The sequence below is a fragment of the Aspergillus puulaauensis genome, chromosome 8, assembly GCF_016861865.1.
Source record: "Aspergillus puulaauensis MK2 DNA, chromosome 8, nearly complete sequence".
Taxonomy (NCBI): Eukaryota; Fungi; Ascomycota; class Eurotiomycetes; order Eurotiales; family Aspergillaceae; genus Aspergillus; species Aspergillus puulaauensis.
In genome coordinates this window covers 1,491,184-1,508,699 of record NC_054864.1, presented here as the reverse complement: position 1 = coordinate 1,508,699, position 17,516 = coordinate 1,491,184, and the positions used below count along the sequence as shown (strand labels likewise).

The 17,516-nt window shown below is 50.4% G+C and overlaps 7 protein-coding genes across 7 annotated transcripts; 4 read left to right on the top strand and 3 right to left on the bottom strand.

Moving 5' to 3' along the window:
* Positions 1-888: 888 nt before the first annotated feature.
* APUU_80590A (STIMATE family protein) lies at positions 889-2,091 on the top strand (the record flags this gene model as incomplete). The annotated part of the gene is made up of 2 exons (XM_041696888.1): positions 889-1,353; positions 1,429-2,091. 2 exons carry the CDS (start codon positions 889-891, stop codon positions 2,089-2,091), a joined length of 1,128 nt encoding a protein of 375 aa, XP_041562473.1.
* A 401-nt stretch (positions 2,092-2,492) lies between these two features.
* APUU_80589A (WD40 repeat domain-containing protein) lies at positions 2,493-4,363 on the top strand (the record flags this gene model as incomplete). Its single annotated transcript, XM_041696887.1, has 3 exons — positions 2,493-2,729; positions 2,796-3,296; positions 3,356-4,363. 3 exons carry the CDS (start codon positions 2,493-2,495, stop codon positions 4,361-4,363), a joined length of 1,746 nt encoding a protein of 581 aa, XP_041562472.1.
* A 366-nt stretch (positions 4,364-4,729) lies between these two features.
* Positions 4,730-6,418, bottom strand: HXK1 (putative hexokinase Kxk; the record flags this gene model as incomplete). The annotated part of the gene is made up of 5 exons (XM_041696886.1): positions 4,730-5,605; positions 5,663-6,070; positions 6,120-6,145; positions 6,201-6,323; positions 6,379-6,418. The coding sequence occupies 5 exons, from the start codon at positions 6,416-6,418 to the stop codon at positions 4,730-4,732; spliced, it is 1,473 nt and encodes a 490-aa protein (XP_041562471.1).
* Positions 6,419-7,038: 620 nt separating this feature from the next.
* Positions 7,039-7,876, top strand: APUU_80587A (uncharacterized protein; the record flags this gene model as incomplete). Its single annotated transcript, XM_041696885.1, has 4 exons — positions 7,039-7,356; positions 7,407-7,523; positions 7,587-7,703; positions 7,751-7,876. 4 exons carry the CDS (start codon positions 7,039-7,041, stop codon positions 7,874-7,876), a joined length of 678 nt encoding a protein of 225 aa, XP_041562470.1.
* A 151-nt stretch (positions 7,877-8,027) lies between these two features.
* Positions 8,028-9,176, bottom strand: APUU_80586S (SIR2 family NAD-dependent protein deacylase; the record flags this gene model as incomplete). Its single annotated transcript, XM_041696884.1, has 2 exons — positions 8,028-8,984; positions 9,054-9,176. The coding sequence occupies 2 exons, from the start codon at positions 9,174-9,176 to the stop codon at positions 8,028-8,030; spliced, it is 1,080 nt and encodes a 359-aa protein (XP_041562469.1).
* Positions 9,177-9,682: 506 nt separating this feature from the next.
* On the top strand, positions 9,683-12,222 carry APUU_80585A (Golgi transport complex subunit COG4; the record flags this gene model as incomplete). Its single annotated transcript, XM_041696883.1, has 2 exons — positions 9,683-10,909; positions 10,969-12,222. The coding sequence occupies 2 exons, from the start codon at positions 9,683-9,685 to the stop codon at positions 12,220-12,222; spliced, it is 2,481 nt and encodes an 826-aa protein (XP_041562468.1).
* A 524-nt stretch (positions 12,223-12,746) lies between these two features.
* APUU_80584S (ammonium transporter) lies at positions 12,747-14,542 on the bottom strand (the record flags this gene model as incomplete). The annotated part of the gene is made up of 4 exons (XM_041696882.1): positions 12,747-13,342; positions 13,401-13,992; positions 14,043-14,374; positions 14,431-14,542. The coding sequence occupies 4 exons, from the start codon at positions 14,540-14,542 to the stop codon at positions 12,747-12,749; spliced, it is 1,632 nt and encodes a 543-aa protein (XP_041562467.1).
* Positions 14,543-17,516: the final 2,974 nt, after the last annotated feature.

The window sequence follows — 17,516 nt, the reverse complement described above, 5'->3', positions numbered from 1 at the left end:
AGTCCCAGCGAAGACTCTTTGATCCCAGGAATCTCCTGCAGCCGGGACTGTTGTTTGCGGCTACTAAGTACACCGTAGTGCATTGCTAGCAGCCACGCAACGGGAGTTTCCCCTGGTCGGTGTCAAAAGTCAAAACTGTATCCACTTGCTGGCATTGCAGTTGATCAAGCCTAGGACAGAAGTTCTTCGGTGCCTTATCGGGCCATTTTTAGATGGCGATTGTATATATTTAATAGTTGTACTACGGTTCTATGTATAAACATGCACGTCCTAGCTCATAAGCGCTATCGACGACATGGGTACCTACTGTAATTTTCAGCCATATCCACTCGAAAGCATCCTCAGAGCATACAAATTAGGCCCCATCTAGATTTTTTTTTTTTTTATGCCAAAATTTAGCACTGTATGAGCCAAGGTAATTCGCAAATTCACTGTATATAATCAATCCGAGACAGTGCGGGCCTATTCTAGCTGCAGAGTCGGGGTCAAGATCGAACAGCGCCAAGAGTACTAATCGGTCTAGACACGCTAGCCAGAACCAGTTGTACCAGGCTAGCGCCCGTCACAGCCGCCCAGCTCAGCCTGTCCAGGTGGTCTGCGGGGGCTGTGAAGCAAGTGTCACTCCGACTCAGACATATCTTGAAGACTTTCTCCTGGCTGGTTCAGGCTCCTTGCTGGCAAGAGAGATATTCTTCAATCTCATCTCCTTCCATTTCACCCCATTTTGTCTGCCACACATTCGCCAACCCTCTATCCCTCGATTCTCCCCAGCTTATGCGCGCATATACTTAGTCTTAAGTCTACCCAACAGCGCTCCCGTCCATCACGATCTCACCGGTCGTACTTTACCCATACGCTTCTCGCCAGCGCCGGTGAGCTCGAACCACCATGGTTTTCCGGTCCATCTCGTTATTTTCCGTAACTACCCTGATATTTGCCGCCCTCAGCGTCGGAGCACATGCCGCAGTTCCTCCAACTACCAGTGGCACCTTCACAACTCCATCGCCAGCTGCATCAACTACGCCTACCGCTTCATATAACCCAACAAGCGCAGATTCCCCTGAGAATGACGATGATAACGGGGAATGCAGGCTATTAGGGCCGTTTTCACTTGTTGTCCAGGCTGCCCTCGGAATGCTGGCTCTACTATCGCTTGTCTACAAACGATGGAGAGAGCGCCCTCAACGGCCCGTGAAGGTGTGGGCATTCGATGCCTCGAAGCAAGTGTTTGGCTCATCTATGTTGCATCTTCTCAATCTCGTTATGTCGATGTTCTCTGCCGGGCAATTTGAGATCACGAGAAAATATAAGCCAAATCCATGCTCCTTCTATTTGCTGAATCTGGGTATCGACGTAAGTCCATCTTTCTCGTCTCCCAGCTCTTCCTATACCCTTTGCTAAAATTGCTGCTAACGCTCCGCTAAACAGACTACGCTTGGCATCCCGATTTTGATTTTCATCCTCCATTTTCTGAACCGCTTGGCGGTATACACTCCTCTCGCAAACCCTCCAGAGTCTATTGAATCAGGGAACTATGGAGATCCACCGCGCTTCGGATGGTGGTTTAAGCAGTCTATAATCTACTTTATTGGCCTTCTAGGAATGAAGATATGCGTGTTCTTCCTCATCCAGATGGTGCCATTCATCGTCAAAGTGGGTGACTGGGCTTTACGATGGACAGAAGGCAACACCGCAATCCAGATCATTTTCGTCATGTTGCTCTTCCCTGTCATAATGAATGCGATACAGTACTACATTATCGACATCTTTATCAAGAAACCGCTTTCTCCATCCCACGATACCCTGGAAGATGACAGTGATGTTGGAGAAAACGACCACGACGATCGCCACGCACTGTTGGCCGGCTTGGACGATGACGATGAATCAGTAAATGGTGTCTCTAGGAGAAGTGACGAAAGGAACATACGCAGTCCCGTTCAGTTCAAAGAAGCCCTGAGTCGATTAGATTCTCCTGAGCTAAACCCGGCCGAGTTTTCAGAATCTGGATCAACACCAACCCTGAGCAACCCCGGCGAATATGATGAAACAATATCTTCTACGAAACCAAATGCGCAAACGAAAAATCCGTGATCATGTCAGTTATGTCGTTTTATATCGGGCGTTTTGAGATCTGATGACTTTGCAACTATCCGATGGTTTGGGGTTAGGTCACTCGTGTGGCTATTTTGTAATACAATATATATCTCATAACATCACCAATATTTTGAACAACACCTCACTGTCATACCTTTATTTCAGTAACATGTAAACTTGCAAGCGCGGCAGATGCCTCAGGCTCCGAATATGCACCGCCAGATACACCGCGTTATTCTGCCGTTTGGGGAGAAAAATTATTTTGCTTGGTTTTGAATGAACCTCTCTGGGACATAACGCAAGTGGTGGACTTTCAACCGATTTTTTTCTCCTTCTACTTTTCAAACTCCTTCGATTGGCTTATCGAAGTACCCAAAAGCTGAAAATTGGCCGCGAGAATGCCCAAAACGACGTTTAAAGAAAAGAATACCCGAGAGGAGAAGGTTGCTGAGAAAGATGAGACCGAAAAGAAGCTGGAGAGTCTTCTCTTTGGCGATGGGGATGAATTTCAGAGTGCTTTAAAGTCTGGAAAAAATTTAAACCAACTAGCGCTCACAAATATCTCTGATGAGAGCGCAGATGAAGCCGAGGGAGATCAAGAAGAGGAAAACCTGGAGGATGTTGCCGACGCCGATGTGTGTATTGGAGACCTATTGGAGACCCTATTCGAATACATAGTTTTGCTAATGATAGCTGAATAGCTCTTTTTCCTTGACTCTGGCGCCGACCCGGTATCTACGGAGCTTGAACTTCCAACCATACCAGTTGAACCTGAGAACGAAGACGATGAATTAGATGGACTCCCTGCAGTGTGGCACGATAGCGATGATGAGCACATCACAGTCTCGCTGGCTGGCAATAACAGATTGAGGAAATTGCGCGTTGCTGAATCGGAGGATATAATCAACGGGAAGGAGTACATCCGGCGACTACGCAGGCAGTATCTGCAATTACATCCCACGCCCGACTGGGCGAACCCGACACTAAACAAGCAGGCAGACGAAGATGAAGATTACTTTGACCGCGTGGAAGATATGGACACGGATGAGGAAGAAGGAACATCGACGCAGCCGCTAGCAAAACTCCTACAGGGTATTGACTTCACGAAAAACGAAACTGCTGGCCCAACGGGCGGTAGACCAAAATTGCGAAAAGAAGTTATTGGTCTTCAACGCTTGAAGGATATTGGAAAAGACCAACCAGTAAGTGCACAGTGGGCATCTCTATTTTCTTATAAGTATCTAACATGCGCAATGCATAGTCTGCCGTCAGCTCCCTCTCATTCCACCCTCATCACCCATTAATCCTCTCGTCGGGACCAGCATCAACCCTCTTCCTTCACCACGTTGCTCCCGATGCGCCTGCCCCCAACCCGCTCCTCACATCGCTCCACCTCCGCCAAACCCCCATCAGCACCTCAGCATTTTCTTTCCCCGATGGAGGCCAAATCTACGCTTCTGGCCGCCGCCGCTTCTTCCACATTTGGGACCTCAACTCTGGCAAAGTTGACAAGATCAACGGCTCCGCAGACCGCCGTGAGGAACAGAAGTCCATGGAGCACCTAAAACTATCCCCTTGCGGACGCTACATTGGCCTCATCGGCTCCGTCCGCAAGGGTGGTGGCGTCGTCAACATCCATAGCACAACCACCGCACAATGGATCGCGCAAGTCCGCGTCGATGGCCGTGGCGGTGTAGCCGACTTCGCCTGGTGGAGGAACGGCGAGGGCCTAACGGCCGTCAACCTTAACGGCGAGGTCTCTGAATGGGACGCCCAGCTAAACCGCATCGTCGCACGATGGAAGGACGCTGGTGGTGTAGGAACGACCATCCTCCGCCTCGGCGGCAGCACTGAGCAATCAGCCCTAGGAGGCGACCGCTGGGTAGCCATCGGCAGTAACTCCGGTATCGTCAACATCTACGACCGCTCCAAGTGGGCGAATACATACGCCTCTCTCCTTTCCGCAAATGGGGATACTTCAACCGCAATTCCTCGAAGCCCGGAACCAACCCGTGCACTTGACCAGCTCGTTACGTCCATAAGCCATATCCAATTCGCGCCGGATGGTCAATTCCTCGCCATGGCGAGCGAAACTAAGAAAGACGCCTTGCGACTTGTGCATCTTCCTAGCTGTACCGTGTACCGGAATTGGCCGACACAGAGCACGCCGTTGGGGCGGGTCACGTCTGTGGCTATTTCACCAAATTCGGAGTATCTGGCTATTGGCAACGACCGAGGGCGAATTCGGTTGTGGCAGATCCAGGAGTAGAGTTTTTGCTGCATTTAGATCTATGTCTACACATGTCAATTAAAACAGCGTTGCTTCTGAATGTATAAAGTTGTTTTTTTTTTTTTTTTTTTTTTTTTTTTTTCAAGTTTTAGGAATTGTTTGTAGATTGTCTAACATGTCTAGTCCATGTCTATGACCAACTTATCTGTACGCGAAGGCTGTGTCATGAAGCCTCGCAGTAATTTTTTTTGGACTCTGTATATCTTCTTAGGGCACGGATATTCCCAATCTTAACCTCTGGCTCCTCGCAATTGCAATCATTCATAACACCAGTATCATTGACATTACCAACGGGCCCAAATCCTAAACAGCGCCTTTCAAAACCACAGGTGCAATTGCGGGGAATCAACAGAATGCTTGCATGTCCTTTGCGTTGCGAATACCAGCCAAGTTGCCAGTGCGAACACGCTTCAGTGTCAAGGCGGCAATCAGAGCAGCACCGACACCGGATCCATCCTCGGCGGCATGGATGGTAACCTTGTCCTTCTCGCTGGGGGCCCAGTCAAGGATTTCGCGCAGGGCCTGGGCGCCACGGGCCTTAAAGTGGGGGTATTTTGTGAAGACCGAGCCATCGGCTCCGACGTGGCAGGACTCGATGTTCTTCTTCTTGCAGATGGCGGCGACACCGCAGGCGGATAGGCGAGCAGCACGGGTACCAATCAGCTCAGCGAGGCGGCGCATCATTTCGAGTTCGGACCGGGTAGATGTGAGATTAAGCTTGCTTTGAACGAGCTCTGCGGTTTCCGTCAGATTTTCGTAAGGGTCCTCCTCAATTGCGGCCGGGAAGGACGAGTCCAACAAGTACGGAATTCGCAGCTGAGAGGTATCCTGATTGGCAAAGATAAGGTCTGGATGACTGTCTAGGATGTCTACCAGAGCCAGACGGAAGATCTCGCCAAGATACAGACCAGCGGTCATCTTCTCGAAGGCCTGCTGGCCAGGACGGGGTGAATCGCGGTCGATGATGTGGTCGTACTTAGTGAGAGGGAGGACAACGTGTTCATTGTCAAATGCGCCGTACTCGCAGTTGATTGCAATGGGCATGTCTGGCGGTAGGTTCATGTGGGCCAATTTTGGAACAGAGCCGGCATGCTCCATGTAGGCGGCGTTGACACCGGTGCCGAAAATGCAGCCAATCTTCATTTCAGAGTCAGTGTAGGAGGAAGCAATGAGCGTTCCGGTTGTGTCATTGATCAAAGCAGCAACCTTGATGGGGAGGCTCTATGATGACAGTCAGTACGCACACACAAAGTCAAGAGGCGTAAATTGGTGCCGTACCCTCTCCTTGAAGACCTTTTCGAGAGGAGGTACGACATCCTCTCCCTCGACACCGTCAATGTCGAACCCCTTCGTCCAACGTTGAAGGACTCCATGGTCGATGTAGTCCTGAGTGGCGGGGTATGAAAAGGTGAAACCCAGCGGCAGACTTTTCAGGCTTTCGTTCTCGTGGTGGAACTGGATGAACTGCTCGACACAGTCGACAATGTATTCCCACAGTTCTTCCGCATTTCCCGTCTTCAGCTCCTCTGGCATTCGGTATTTAGACTGGATGATATCGAAGCCGCCTTTTTCCTTGGTCAAAATGATTTCACAAACACGCAAGTTGGTACCGCCCATGTCGAGGGCCAAGAATGTGCCTTGTTCCTGGCCGTCCGGGAAACCCATAACCCAGGTGACGTTCATAGGCTACGTCGTTAGATAGTGGACGACGCGGGTTGTACTCCTAGGTACTCACAATGTTGCCGCCCTTGACGGTGAGGCCTAAAGGAACCGACTCTCAGCGATGTTCAGATATTTACTCGTTTACATCACTTACCCTTCTCCAGCTCCTTCACGAAGTGGTCGACGACCTGCTTAAGCTTGGCAGAGTCGACGGTAAAGACCTCTTCAAACTGCTTGATATGCTCCAAGAGGTCCTGGGGCATGTCCGTCATGGACCCTGCAAGACACGATTAGGACGAAAGCTGTCGGGAGAGACGGGAGCGGTGACGTACCCCTACGGGAGGGACGGCGTTTGGGGCCAAGTCCGACCATTTTGGATGAGAATGAGAACCAGAATAAGATAATATAAGGGGATGAAGATGAGGTCGGGGCAATTGGGGGAGGGGCAACTAGGAGAGAAAAGAAGACAAGGAAGGGATGAAGAAAAGAAGATGGTAAACTTTGAAGAGTGACAGAGTGGGGGATTTCTCGAGGGGTCTGGATCAAGCACAAGAACCCCACAATCTCACCGGGCTATCATTTGGGAGCTTTCCTCGACCTGTCAAGACTCAAGACTCAAGCTAACTTGCATGACCTGATCGATGCGTGTGGTCTTGTTATCTCGCCGGCCTCAGCAGTCTTGCATTGCTGATTCTTCGTTTTCTCGTCCTCAACATTGAGACCTGGGATCAATTGGTGACGCCGCCAGTCTTCGTGGCTGACATCATGGCGCATCATTGCCTGGAGCTGTCAGGACGAAGAGCCAAGCATGATCTTCCTGATTATATCATAGCCGTCCGATGCTATTACCACGATCTATTTTGTGTTATACGCACGGACGGGTATCCGTACTCCGTTCTAGGTAAAAGCACTAGTTAGTGGTACACTGTATACTACTCGTACCACTCCATGCGCATACAACTATCCATCATCCCACCACTTGCAAATTCGGTATGAACTATAACAGTGATACTCTATGCTTCGTACATAGAGTTGAGTTTCGCTGCGTCAAAAAACACACAAATAGAAATACTAGAAAAATCCCATGTAGACTTACTCCTCCATATCATCCTCCTATACTATTTCGTCCGCGTGCAGCACTATCCATCATGTTGGCCAAATTAATCCAGCTCGTCTTTGTGTCGGTTGCAATAGCAGCCACCATTGAATCCTCCGTCATCAATCGTCTCCTCGAGCTCGACCTTGGTCTCAAGGGAGCATACGTCCTTTTAGACAGGATCGACGAGGAATCCGCAAATATCACCGCCTCTGTATGACTCCTAACGCCATAACCTTCTCGATTAACTAACACTACGAATAGGATGTCAGCGTTACCTACAACGCCATCGTAGCCCCAGGCACAAATTCAATCCAGCAGCCATTTTCCAGTCCCTGTGCTGAAGCGATTCAGTTCACCATATGCGAGGCGTACCACATGGTATCATTCTCATTCAAGCCTCCAGCACTGCTCCGGTCTCCATACTAACGTTAATACCCCCAGTTTGCTATAACTAGTATCGAATTATACAGTGACCTCACCGACGACGCTTCGAAGTTCGATAATGACCTACGGAGGGGCCTGCAGGAAGGGTTCGACCGTATCCATAATGAGAATGCGGTAGGTGTACCTCTTATTGGTCTATAATACTGTCACTGACTAGTCAGTTCTTTGTGGAACACGTTGCTCCCGATGGGGTTCCCCTTTGTCTCGAGAGCATCCAGTGGGATTGTTGGGCTATGAACAAGGCCTTCTGGATGGCGTGCAAGGCGCTCACCCCCAATGCTGCGTAGTATTTGAGTTATATATCGATTGTTGCAAGGATGTCTAATACTATACTTTATTTGATGTTTATATACTCATGCCTCATTATGTGATCATATGTCGTCTCCGAAGTAAGCAGAGTAAACTCCCAACGCCGCCTCATAACATCTTCTGCAACGTTTATTGTTTGGCCAAATGAGGGAAAACGTGAGCCAGCCCTGTAACCCCATTGCCCTCAGGTGAATGGCTGTCCAGACGCTCCCGAACACGTTTCTGGTAAGCGTCTGAGATCTTGAGGGTCTTGTCTACTTCTGCGGTCAACCGGTCAATCTCATTCTCAAGCCGCTCTTCTCGCGTCGCAAGAGGCGCCAGCTCTTCCTCCCGCGACTTCTTATTCGGGTTGGCTTCCTCCCACAAGTTTTGCAGTTCTTCCTCCCAGCCCAGTGCTCGCGCAAGTGTCCTCACCCCGTCGTCACAGTCGCCTAGGATGAGGACATCATCTGGACGAGACCCCATCCCCCCAACTCGCTCCCGGTTAATGAGAACACGCGGGACACCATCTGTAACGAATGAAGGGAGACTAGCAAAGGGCTGCACTTGGAGACTTGTCCCCATGACAATGCATAGGTCTGCTGTTTCGGGAAGTTCTCTGTTGGAGAAGAAAGACTCGGGCAGGGCTTCCCCGAAGAAAACAATATCCGGCTTCACTAGCCCCCTACACTCCTCGCAGGACGGTACCTTAGCCTTTGCAATTGCCTCCTTCATGGCGTCCTCCGGATATGCCGTTTTACAGTCAATGCAGCGCTGAGTCGCGAAGCTCCCGTGTGCTTCGACAATCATCTCGCCCGGTACACCCGCCAGCCGCTCTAAACAGTCGATATTCTGCGTAAAATGTTTCAAAAGCTTGCCCTTTTCGTAGAGTAGTTTTACGAACGAATGCGCAATTGTAGGTCTGTACTGCCCTGGGGCGAGCTCCCGCGCCAAAGCGTAGAACGGCTTAGGGTTTTCTCTGAAAAAGCTGATGTCGAACACTGCCTCGGGGTCGGGTAGATCTAGGTGGATGAGATTTGCGTATATACCGGTATCTGGAGACCGGAAATCGGGAATGCCGGCCGATGTGCTGATTCCTGCTCCAACCTAGACACATTCATCACCGGCCTTAGTTATCAGAGCGGGGGAGGGGCATGTTGGGATAACGAGACATACCATCACTACCACCCGTCGCACTTGTTTCTCCTTGACATATTTCGCAACAGCTTCAACGGTACGTGCTTGTAGCACAGACGGTGGGGTATTTTCGTCTACCACCGTAGATGATTCATTGCCCATGATGCGAAACCGACGACCAGACTTGGGCCTGGTTTGCAGGTGTCGAGCCCTGCGACGGCGTCCTATTGTGACTGGGAAACGCGAAAAAAACAAATATTTCTATGATATAAGCAGCAAGCGCTAAGAGAATCTATATCGAATCTTGCCAAAAGAGAGTGAGCAGCTAGTTGAGATATTTCTAAATGACGTTTGATTTTCAATCGCGGTATTTGCCTGAGGCATCACATATTTTTGTGGTCATCGATCCTAATCTTCTGGCGCCGGATCTTTCTCAGCTGCAACGACGTACTTCTCGATAATTGTAACTTTTCAGCCAAATGTTCATTTCTCTCCGGACTATCTACGTCGCAGTATGAATCAGGAAACCCTGCAGCCTGTCACGCAGACCCTAAAGCTAGCCCTCACCGCCTTCAGCTTCTGCCACATCGCTTGTTCTCCAAGTAATCAACGGCCTCCCAGGAACAGGATAAGTACGTTCCCGTTGTTGACATTGCAGCCTTGCCTCAATGGCTGTGGACTCCGGGAGAATGGCAAATCACACACCCGCTGTTGTCAATGGACACTCGGAGACTCCATCGTCAGCAACACCAGATTCGAAACCAACATCCCCCCCCTCCGACATCTACAATGCAAGCTCCGTCGCCGAAATCAAGGCCACACTGTCCCACCTGCACGACCAAGAGGCCGCCGTAACAGCTCGACTTGACGCTCTCGTTGCCTCTCAAAAAGATTTTTCGCGAGAACTGGGTCGGCTCGACCTCCTCCGCGCTCATCTCGGCTCCCAAACTAGTACCGCGCGAGCAATCAGCAATGGCATGCTCTCTGGTGCCGCTTCAACCGCGGACCGTATCTCCAGTGCAGTTCGTCGTCTAGACCTAGAACAATTGAGGGTAAAGAGTACGCTAGAGGTTGTGGAGCAGGTGTCAGAGTTGAAAGCGTGTGTTCTGGGCGTGTCAGGCTCAATGGGGGCTCCCCAAGACTGGGAGAGGGCAGCCAGCTATTTGGACCGCGCGGCCAAAGTGCCCTTGGAGGTTGTTCAGGGTGCCTTCGCAGCAGAGATGGTACCCACTGCGGAGGTCCCGGATCCGCCAAACGTGACGCTGAACAATGCGGCCGAATCGCTGTGTGGGCTGTTTCTGCGCGAGTTTGATAAGGCTGTCAAGGAAAACAATGGGGCTAAGATCACGCGATTTTTTAAGTTGTTCCCGTTGATCGGACGCTCGGAAGTTGGTTTAGATGTCTACGGACGATATGTCTGCCAGGGTGTGGCGGCCCGAGCGCGGTCGAATCTCAATACGGGAACAGGGCAGGAAGACGGCTTCTTCTACGCCAATACACTTAGCAAGCTATTCGAGCATATTGCGCAGATCGTTGACGGCCATGGAGCGCTCGTCGAGCGTCACTATGGTCCTCGGAAGATGAATAGAGTCGTTGAGCGCTTACAGCTGGAAGCTGATGTGCAAGGCGGCATTGTTCTTGACACCTGGAGCGATGAACGGCATATCGACCGCAAATTGATGGACGTTAAATCATATGCTTTTACATTCTTAGTTCAGAGCTTTCTTCCCCCTCAACGGACTACGACGCCAAGATCCAATTCTCCGGCCACCCGGGATGCCACTGCGGAAGACGAAGGAGTGGACATGAAGGAAATCGATGGGCTGTTGAATGAAATGGCCATCATGCTAAACCGGTGGTCGCTTTACAGCCGATTCCTAGCAGAGGCATGCAATGTAGGTCTCACTCTTCCTATAATATAACCAATCAAACCAAGCTGACCAATATCGTCCAGCCAAACGAAGAGCAAAAGTTCGAGTTACTCCAGTTCTTGAAAGAATCAGCTCTTTCCAAGAAGATCGGTGATCGGCTGATCTCCCCCTTCAACATCATGACGACATTCTTCTTCAGACGATCGGTTGAAAAAGCGTTCCAGCTAGATGAGCAGCCCTCGGGCTTAACTCTTAACCGCCAGCGGCCGTTGAAGGCGGATCCACCACATATCACGTCCGCAGTTGATGACATTATGTTCATCGTCAACAAGGTCCTACAGCAGTCTCTCTCAACGTCTCAGATTGGAGTCATCACCAACGTCGTCCCAACCCTATCGCGAGTCCTTGGGTCTGACTTCATCGGAATGACCCAACGCAAGATGCGCGACGAGTGCTACCCTCGGGCAACCCACCAGGGGGGCTCTCCTCCAGAACACATCGTCATCTCTTTCCTGGTCCTTGTCAACAACCTGGAAGTAGCAGTTGACTACGTCCGGCGCATCATCCAAAACATCACAGAGTCCAAGACCGTCACCAATCCAGAGGGTCAGCCTGAAGAAACCAACCAACTCCGAACACTCTTTCCTTCCCCAGCCGACGCAGCAGTTGTCTCCCAAACCCTCAGCACTCTCTCCAATAGCTTCGAGGCAAAGGTCAACGACCTCCTTTCAGACGGCATCCAAGTCGTCTTCAACAACATCATCAAACACCGCCTCCGCCCCATCCTCTCTGATACCTTCCGCGATATCGAATACCAACCAGCTTCTGACACCGCCCCACTAACAACCTACCAGTCCGACCTCGACTCAGACTCGGACTCCGCGCCCCCAGACAACGACCCAAACTCCCCACGGGAGCTAGTCCGCCCCCGCTTCAGCACAGCCTGGACCGAGCTCCTCGCCCCGATCTCACGAATCCTGAATAGCGCTGCCTTCGACCGCCTCCTAACAGTAACAATCGCGTACCTTTCGCGGCTTCTCGAAAAGCGACTATGGGCCTACCACGGCCGCGTCAATGCGCTCGGCGCAACCCGCCTCGAGCGCGACGTAGCTGGTCTTGTCAACGCTGCTGTTGATATCCCCTCTGCAGGTGGGGCTGGTGTCTCGGGCCGGTACCGGCACCGAGAGGCCTTTGCGCGGTGTGTACAGATGGCCCTTGTAATGGGTATGGATGAGGATGAGTGGGACGATGTACTTCGAGGTGGGGAGACAGCGGATGTGGTTGATAAGTTGAATGCGGAGGAAAGGAGGAGAGTTCGCGGGATGGTTAGGCGGTAGTTTCTCTCTTGTTCCTTTTCTTTTCTTGTTTATCTTGCATATAATTTTTTTTTATACTAGATAAGAATCGTATAGATTTATTATCATTATTTGATGGTCTACAAAACCAAGTACTTTTTAATCGCAGTGGTTTATGTTTTTTTTTATGAAGTCTATTGTTAAATACTAGTAGATAATCGTAATGCATCTCTATACAAAAAATCCTGGCAGAAACCATGAACATCAGTAGACTCCTCGTAGTAGAATATACAACGTATGACGATTCAATATCATCCAGTGATCAGGTTCCAAATCCCAGCTCCGTAAGCACTCGCTCAAAATAAAACTAAAGCGGTAAAAAGAAATCAACGCCTGCTGAAACACAAACGCGGTCTAGAGAAAGAATACAAATCCGTATTGGAGAAAGGTAAAATGGCTCAGCCAAAATGGAGAAAACAAACAGAAGTGGATATCTCGGGCGTAAACAGGAAAGAAGAAGAGGGGGGAAATCAGGCTAAAAAGTCCAAAAATCCGAAATGCCCCGGCTATGAATCGGGAGCGACTTTCTCATTGTCAACTGGGTACGGTTGTGGTGGTACTTCTTTGGTGCTGACTTCATGGATGCCTGACACTTCGCTACCACTGCCGTTCATTGCTCCGATAGGGGTTTCGCCGTCTAGCATCATGTCGCTATGTTCACCAATGCCGTAGCGTGCGGCCGCAGGGACCTCGTGGCCGTCTGCATGTTGGTCGTGTTGTTGGGGAGTCCAGGCGAGGTAGTCACGACGAACCTCGACATAGTCATATGCGAATTCGCCGAGCTGGTCGTCATCCATACCGAGGAGTTCGGCTTCTTCTGAGGCGCGGAGTTTCAGGCCGGGGATGGCATTGATCGCATAGGCAATGATGGCGGACACGACAAAACAATAGGCGGATGCAGCAACAATGAAGGCAATTTGGATGTAGAGCTGCTTCCAGTTATGGATGACCCAACCACCCATTTCGGAACCGGTGTTGACTCCGTCCAGACCAACAATAGCGTCATCGGCGAAGAAAGCGTTGAAGATAAGACCGACGATACCGGCGACACCGTGCTCAGCGAACACATCCATAGAGTCATCAATGCGGATCCAGTATTTCACTGAATACCAGGTTAGCAAATTGGTTCAAGACCAAAGTCATTCGAAGGGAAGACATACCCTTGGTTGCATAGTTACAAACGATGCCAGTAACAATGCCGAGAATAACACTGGCCCAAGGAGGAAGGAAACCGGAAGCAGGAGTCGCAGCCACAAGGCCAGAGATGGTACCCGAACACCAACCAACCATTGACCATTTGCGAGCCAAGCGCCAATCCAAAACCACCCATGTAATCGCCGCGAAGGCAGCAGTCAAGTTGGAGTTCCAGCATGCCATAGTGGCGCGCAAGTTAGCACCGAAGGACGAGCCGCCGTTGAACCCGAGCCATCCAAACCAAAGGAAGACGGTTCCTAGCAGAATGAGAGAGACGTTGTGCGGGCGGAAGTTGAGCATCATGCGTTCCTGGCGACGACCGAGAACCATCGAGTAGGCGAGGGCCGATAGACCGGAACAGATTTCGACGGGACCACCACCAGCGTAATCCAGCACACCATAGTTGAAGGCCCAACCATTAACGTTCCACGTCCAGCAGGCGATAGGGCAGTAAACAATCGTAGCCCAGACGAAGACGAAGACCATGGCGGGAAGCAAACGGCCACGCTCGGCAACTGCTCCCATAATAATAGCCGCTGTAACTCCGCAGAATTGCATCTGAATCGGTCAGCCCCAAAACAATTCCAGATAGCGGTTGTAGGAAGTACCTGATAGAAGGCGTAAAGAAGGTTGGGAACCAGAGGCGACCCAGGGCTGGGATCGGCCAAAACCTTCATTAAACCAAAGTTGCGCAGATTTCCAATGTATCCGTTGGTGGCGGTTGGAGAGAAGGCCAATGAGTAACCCCAGAAGTACCATTGAAAGGTAACGACACAAAAGGAACCCATACAGGCCCAGATCATACTAAGGGCAGATTTGCGGCGAGCGAGACCGGAGTAGAGGAAACCGAGGCCGGGGATCATGAGCATGACCATAGCGGACGCGACAATAATGTAGGCTTGATCACCAGCCTGATACCATTTGTTCAAGTTTTCCACCCCTAGAATCACGGCTATTAGAGAAGCTCACGCGAGCATGGCAGCCGTCACAACATACTTGAATTTCCGCCCAGCTCGTTTGTAGCAAGGGCAGAGTAGTCTGACGGGGCTCCCGTCCAGTTGTACGAGGCATAGTCGGGAGTAAAGGGAACATTGCCCTCGGTGGCCATGGCTGGGGATGTAAAGGTGAAGCAGAGGGCGAAGTGCTGGCGGAATCAGCAAGCGAAGGGTGTGAAACGTCCCTTGCCCTCGATCAACGTGGGCAATGCTATAAGTCGAGGTCGAGATAGAGATAGATGAGAATGGACGTCCACGGAGTGTGGAGAAGAAAACGCCCCGGGGCGGAGGAAGGTATATAAAAGAAAAGCCAAGAAGGTGTCTGGGAGAGTCAGCGGGTGGATAAAGATACAGAAAGATAGTGAGCAATTGAAATACTAATTGAATGACAAGGAAAATCCACGATCGACGGGGACGGCCAGGTGGACCCGATCCAAAGTTGCGAGTGACGGACCCGAAATTGCCCAAGGTTCACCAGCCTTTCGGTAATAGTAATCGAGGATCCTGCTCACTGTCTCAGACTGCGCTCGGTGCGTCAAGGGGAGAAAAAGCAAGCATCCAGAGATAAACCAGAGGGAGGCCGAGCGAGACGCGCAGAACGATAGCCAATTGCGGCTGGATCACCAATGCAAATCAAATCGAATGGGATAAAGAAAACCAACTCGTAAATCCTGCAGCTTCGGTGTTTGACTACACAGCCTTGCTCTTGCTACACTTAAGCAGTTTCCGTTCCGAAGCCTTCCTCATTATTCTTCATTCCTCGTGGCAAAGCCCCGGTTCTCACTACTCCGTACGTACTCCGTACATCAGTGGCGACCTGCAGAGTTCATTCCACAGTGGAATCCATCCCAGTGGAAACTGGAAACGCTGAGATTGCTCCGGATCGGCCCCATTCTCAGTTGATCGATAAATGGTACGTACATACATAGCTAAGTAGACCATTGGACCGCATAGCCAGCTAGCCACCCTTCCTAGTCCTCAGGAACTTCAGTTCGGCGTCATGATTCATCACACGGTGCTCTGTCTTGACGTTGGCTATGTGGATTGTTGATGCATTATATCGCGTTCAATCGGCTCGATCTTATCGACAGACGAGAAGTCAAGTTGCCTTGGCAAAGCAGTGACCAGACATTCCGGGGCCGAAACCGCTCCTCCCTTGAAGTCTCGCGAGGAATTGCTACTTGTATTTATGCTTTGTGCGGTTCCTGATCCCTGATAGCAGTAGATAGAGGATCTCCAGCTTCTCCGTCCTCCGCATCTTCCGTTCATCTATCCACCGTGATAACTGAGGCTGCAGGGTCCATGAGTCCTCAGTGTGCACTTCTATCTTGAGCTCTCCGGCAGGCCTGGTCTATCACAGCGAAGAGTTGCTTATCAGCATTCTCTCAGGTAACGACAACAATCCACTATTGGGCCGTTATCATAGGGCAAAGATAAGGTCCTGGCGCCACAGTGGGTCTCCGCCGCAAGCCTAACCCGAGTTCGGATTGATAGAATTTCGTTCGCGGTGGACGGCTGATAAGACTCCTCCTGTCCAATGAGAGACACGGTTCACGACGGAAGACCCCTGCTCCTTTCCTCATTTTCCCGAGTTCCGCCAGACGGTCGGACAGATGGTCGGGCAGAGTAGGAGCTTGCAATCTGCAACGGCCAGGCTGAGCGAGCCACATTTTCAGTTTCGACCCAAAAGATGAGACTGAGCTTTTGTCCGAAAGCACACGGCAACCGAGTTTGGTCTGTCGCGTGCCATCAAAACGTGTTGGTTTCCTCCATGATCAAAAGTAAATTCTATTTTGCGCGACTGCCGCTTGAGCAGCAACTAGCCTAGATTTAGAATCGCTGCAGAAGAAATTGCAAACGAGATCAGCTTCTGCGGGGATGGATATGCACTCCACGTGGTCAAAGGCCACCTCCCTGCCTTAGTACGGTTGTTAAGGCTGAGAAAAGTCTCGGTCTTGCCTCCAGATTCGAGTCTGCCGAGGTGCCATGCTACCAAATCGGACTAGACTTTCTTATCTAGAGTCTGGACAAAGTATGTAACTAGTATGTGCAGTAGCCCAACGTGGGGCACCCACAGATTTTCAGCGACTCCGAGTCTTGAAGTCAAGGGTGGATTCGTTTAGTTAGGCTGGATTATGGAACACTCAGTAATCAATATGGTATACTAGTGCAATTCCAGTCAAGAGTTCCAGCTTCCATCGCAATAGGATACATGGAAGAAGTCGAAATAAGATGCAGGGTTCGCGATAGGCTTCGACGATCCCTTGGCATCAGCATATCGATGTGTCATGGAAATTCCTCATTCGCACGCCCAAGACGACCTTATTTCCTTGCCAAGTTGCATTGCTTGGTCCGACAGCCCGTTATTATCTAGATATGCTCCCCAACTCAGGTACGGTGGCCATGGTCAGGGCTCCTCTCTCCCGTGTTCTTCTCCCCAATACGCCTTCCGTTTCCCTCTGCGACAGCCAGTACGGTATTTCTATCTTCCCTATAGATATGTGCAGCATCATGACGAGCTTCGCCTAGGTGACACTAGGACATGAATGCTCGTAATTGGTGTAGAGACGGTTGAAGCATCTACGACGGCTTTTGGGTGGTTTATATCTAGAACTATCGGCTTCTCGGGATAGCAGTGTTCATATTACTCACGTATATACGTGCATACACACGTATATATATATATCTAGACCCAAGCACCACGGTGTAAAAGTAAACCCCCGCTGATGTCAATAGCGACATAGTGTATATTTTCTTTGAACCGATTGAAGCCGTCTCCATAAAAACCAAATCCTAATGTGTAGTTTGCATACATACCTTCTCTCGCATAATAAATAAAGGTAGTTGGAGTTTCCTAACTTGGAGTAATATTGTGGTCCAAGTAGGTGATACACCAATTCGAGTAGTGCTGGGGAAAGCGAGGGAAAAACAGAAGGAACTAATACATATATAATCTATAATCCCGGATTTTAATTCCCATGCGCCTGGATCGGTTGCTTTATTATTCCGGGACTCGAGAGACCAGATGCTGTCTCCAATCTGGCCGAATTTCAGTACCAGTAGTTGTAATGTATACCGCAAAGTATA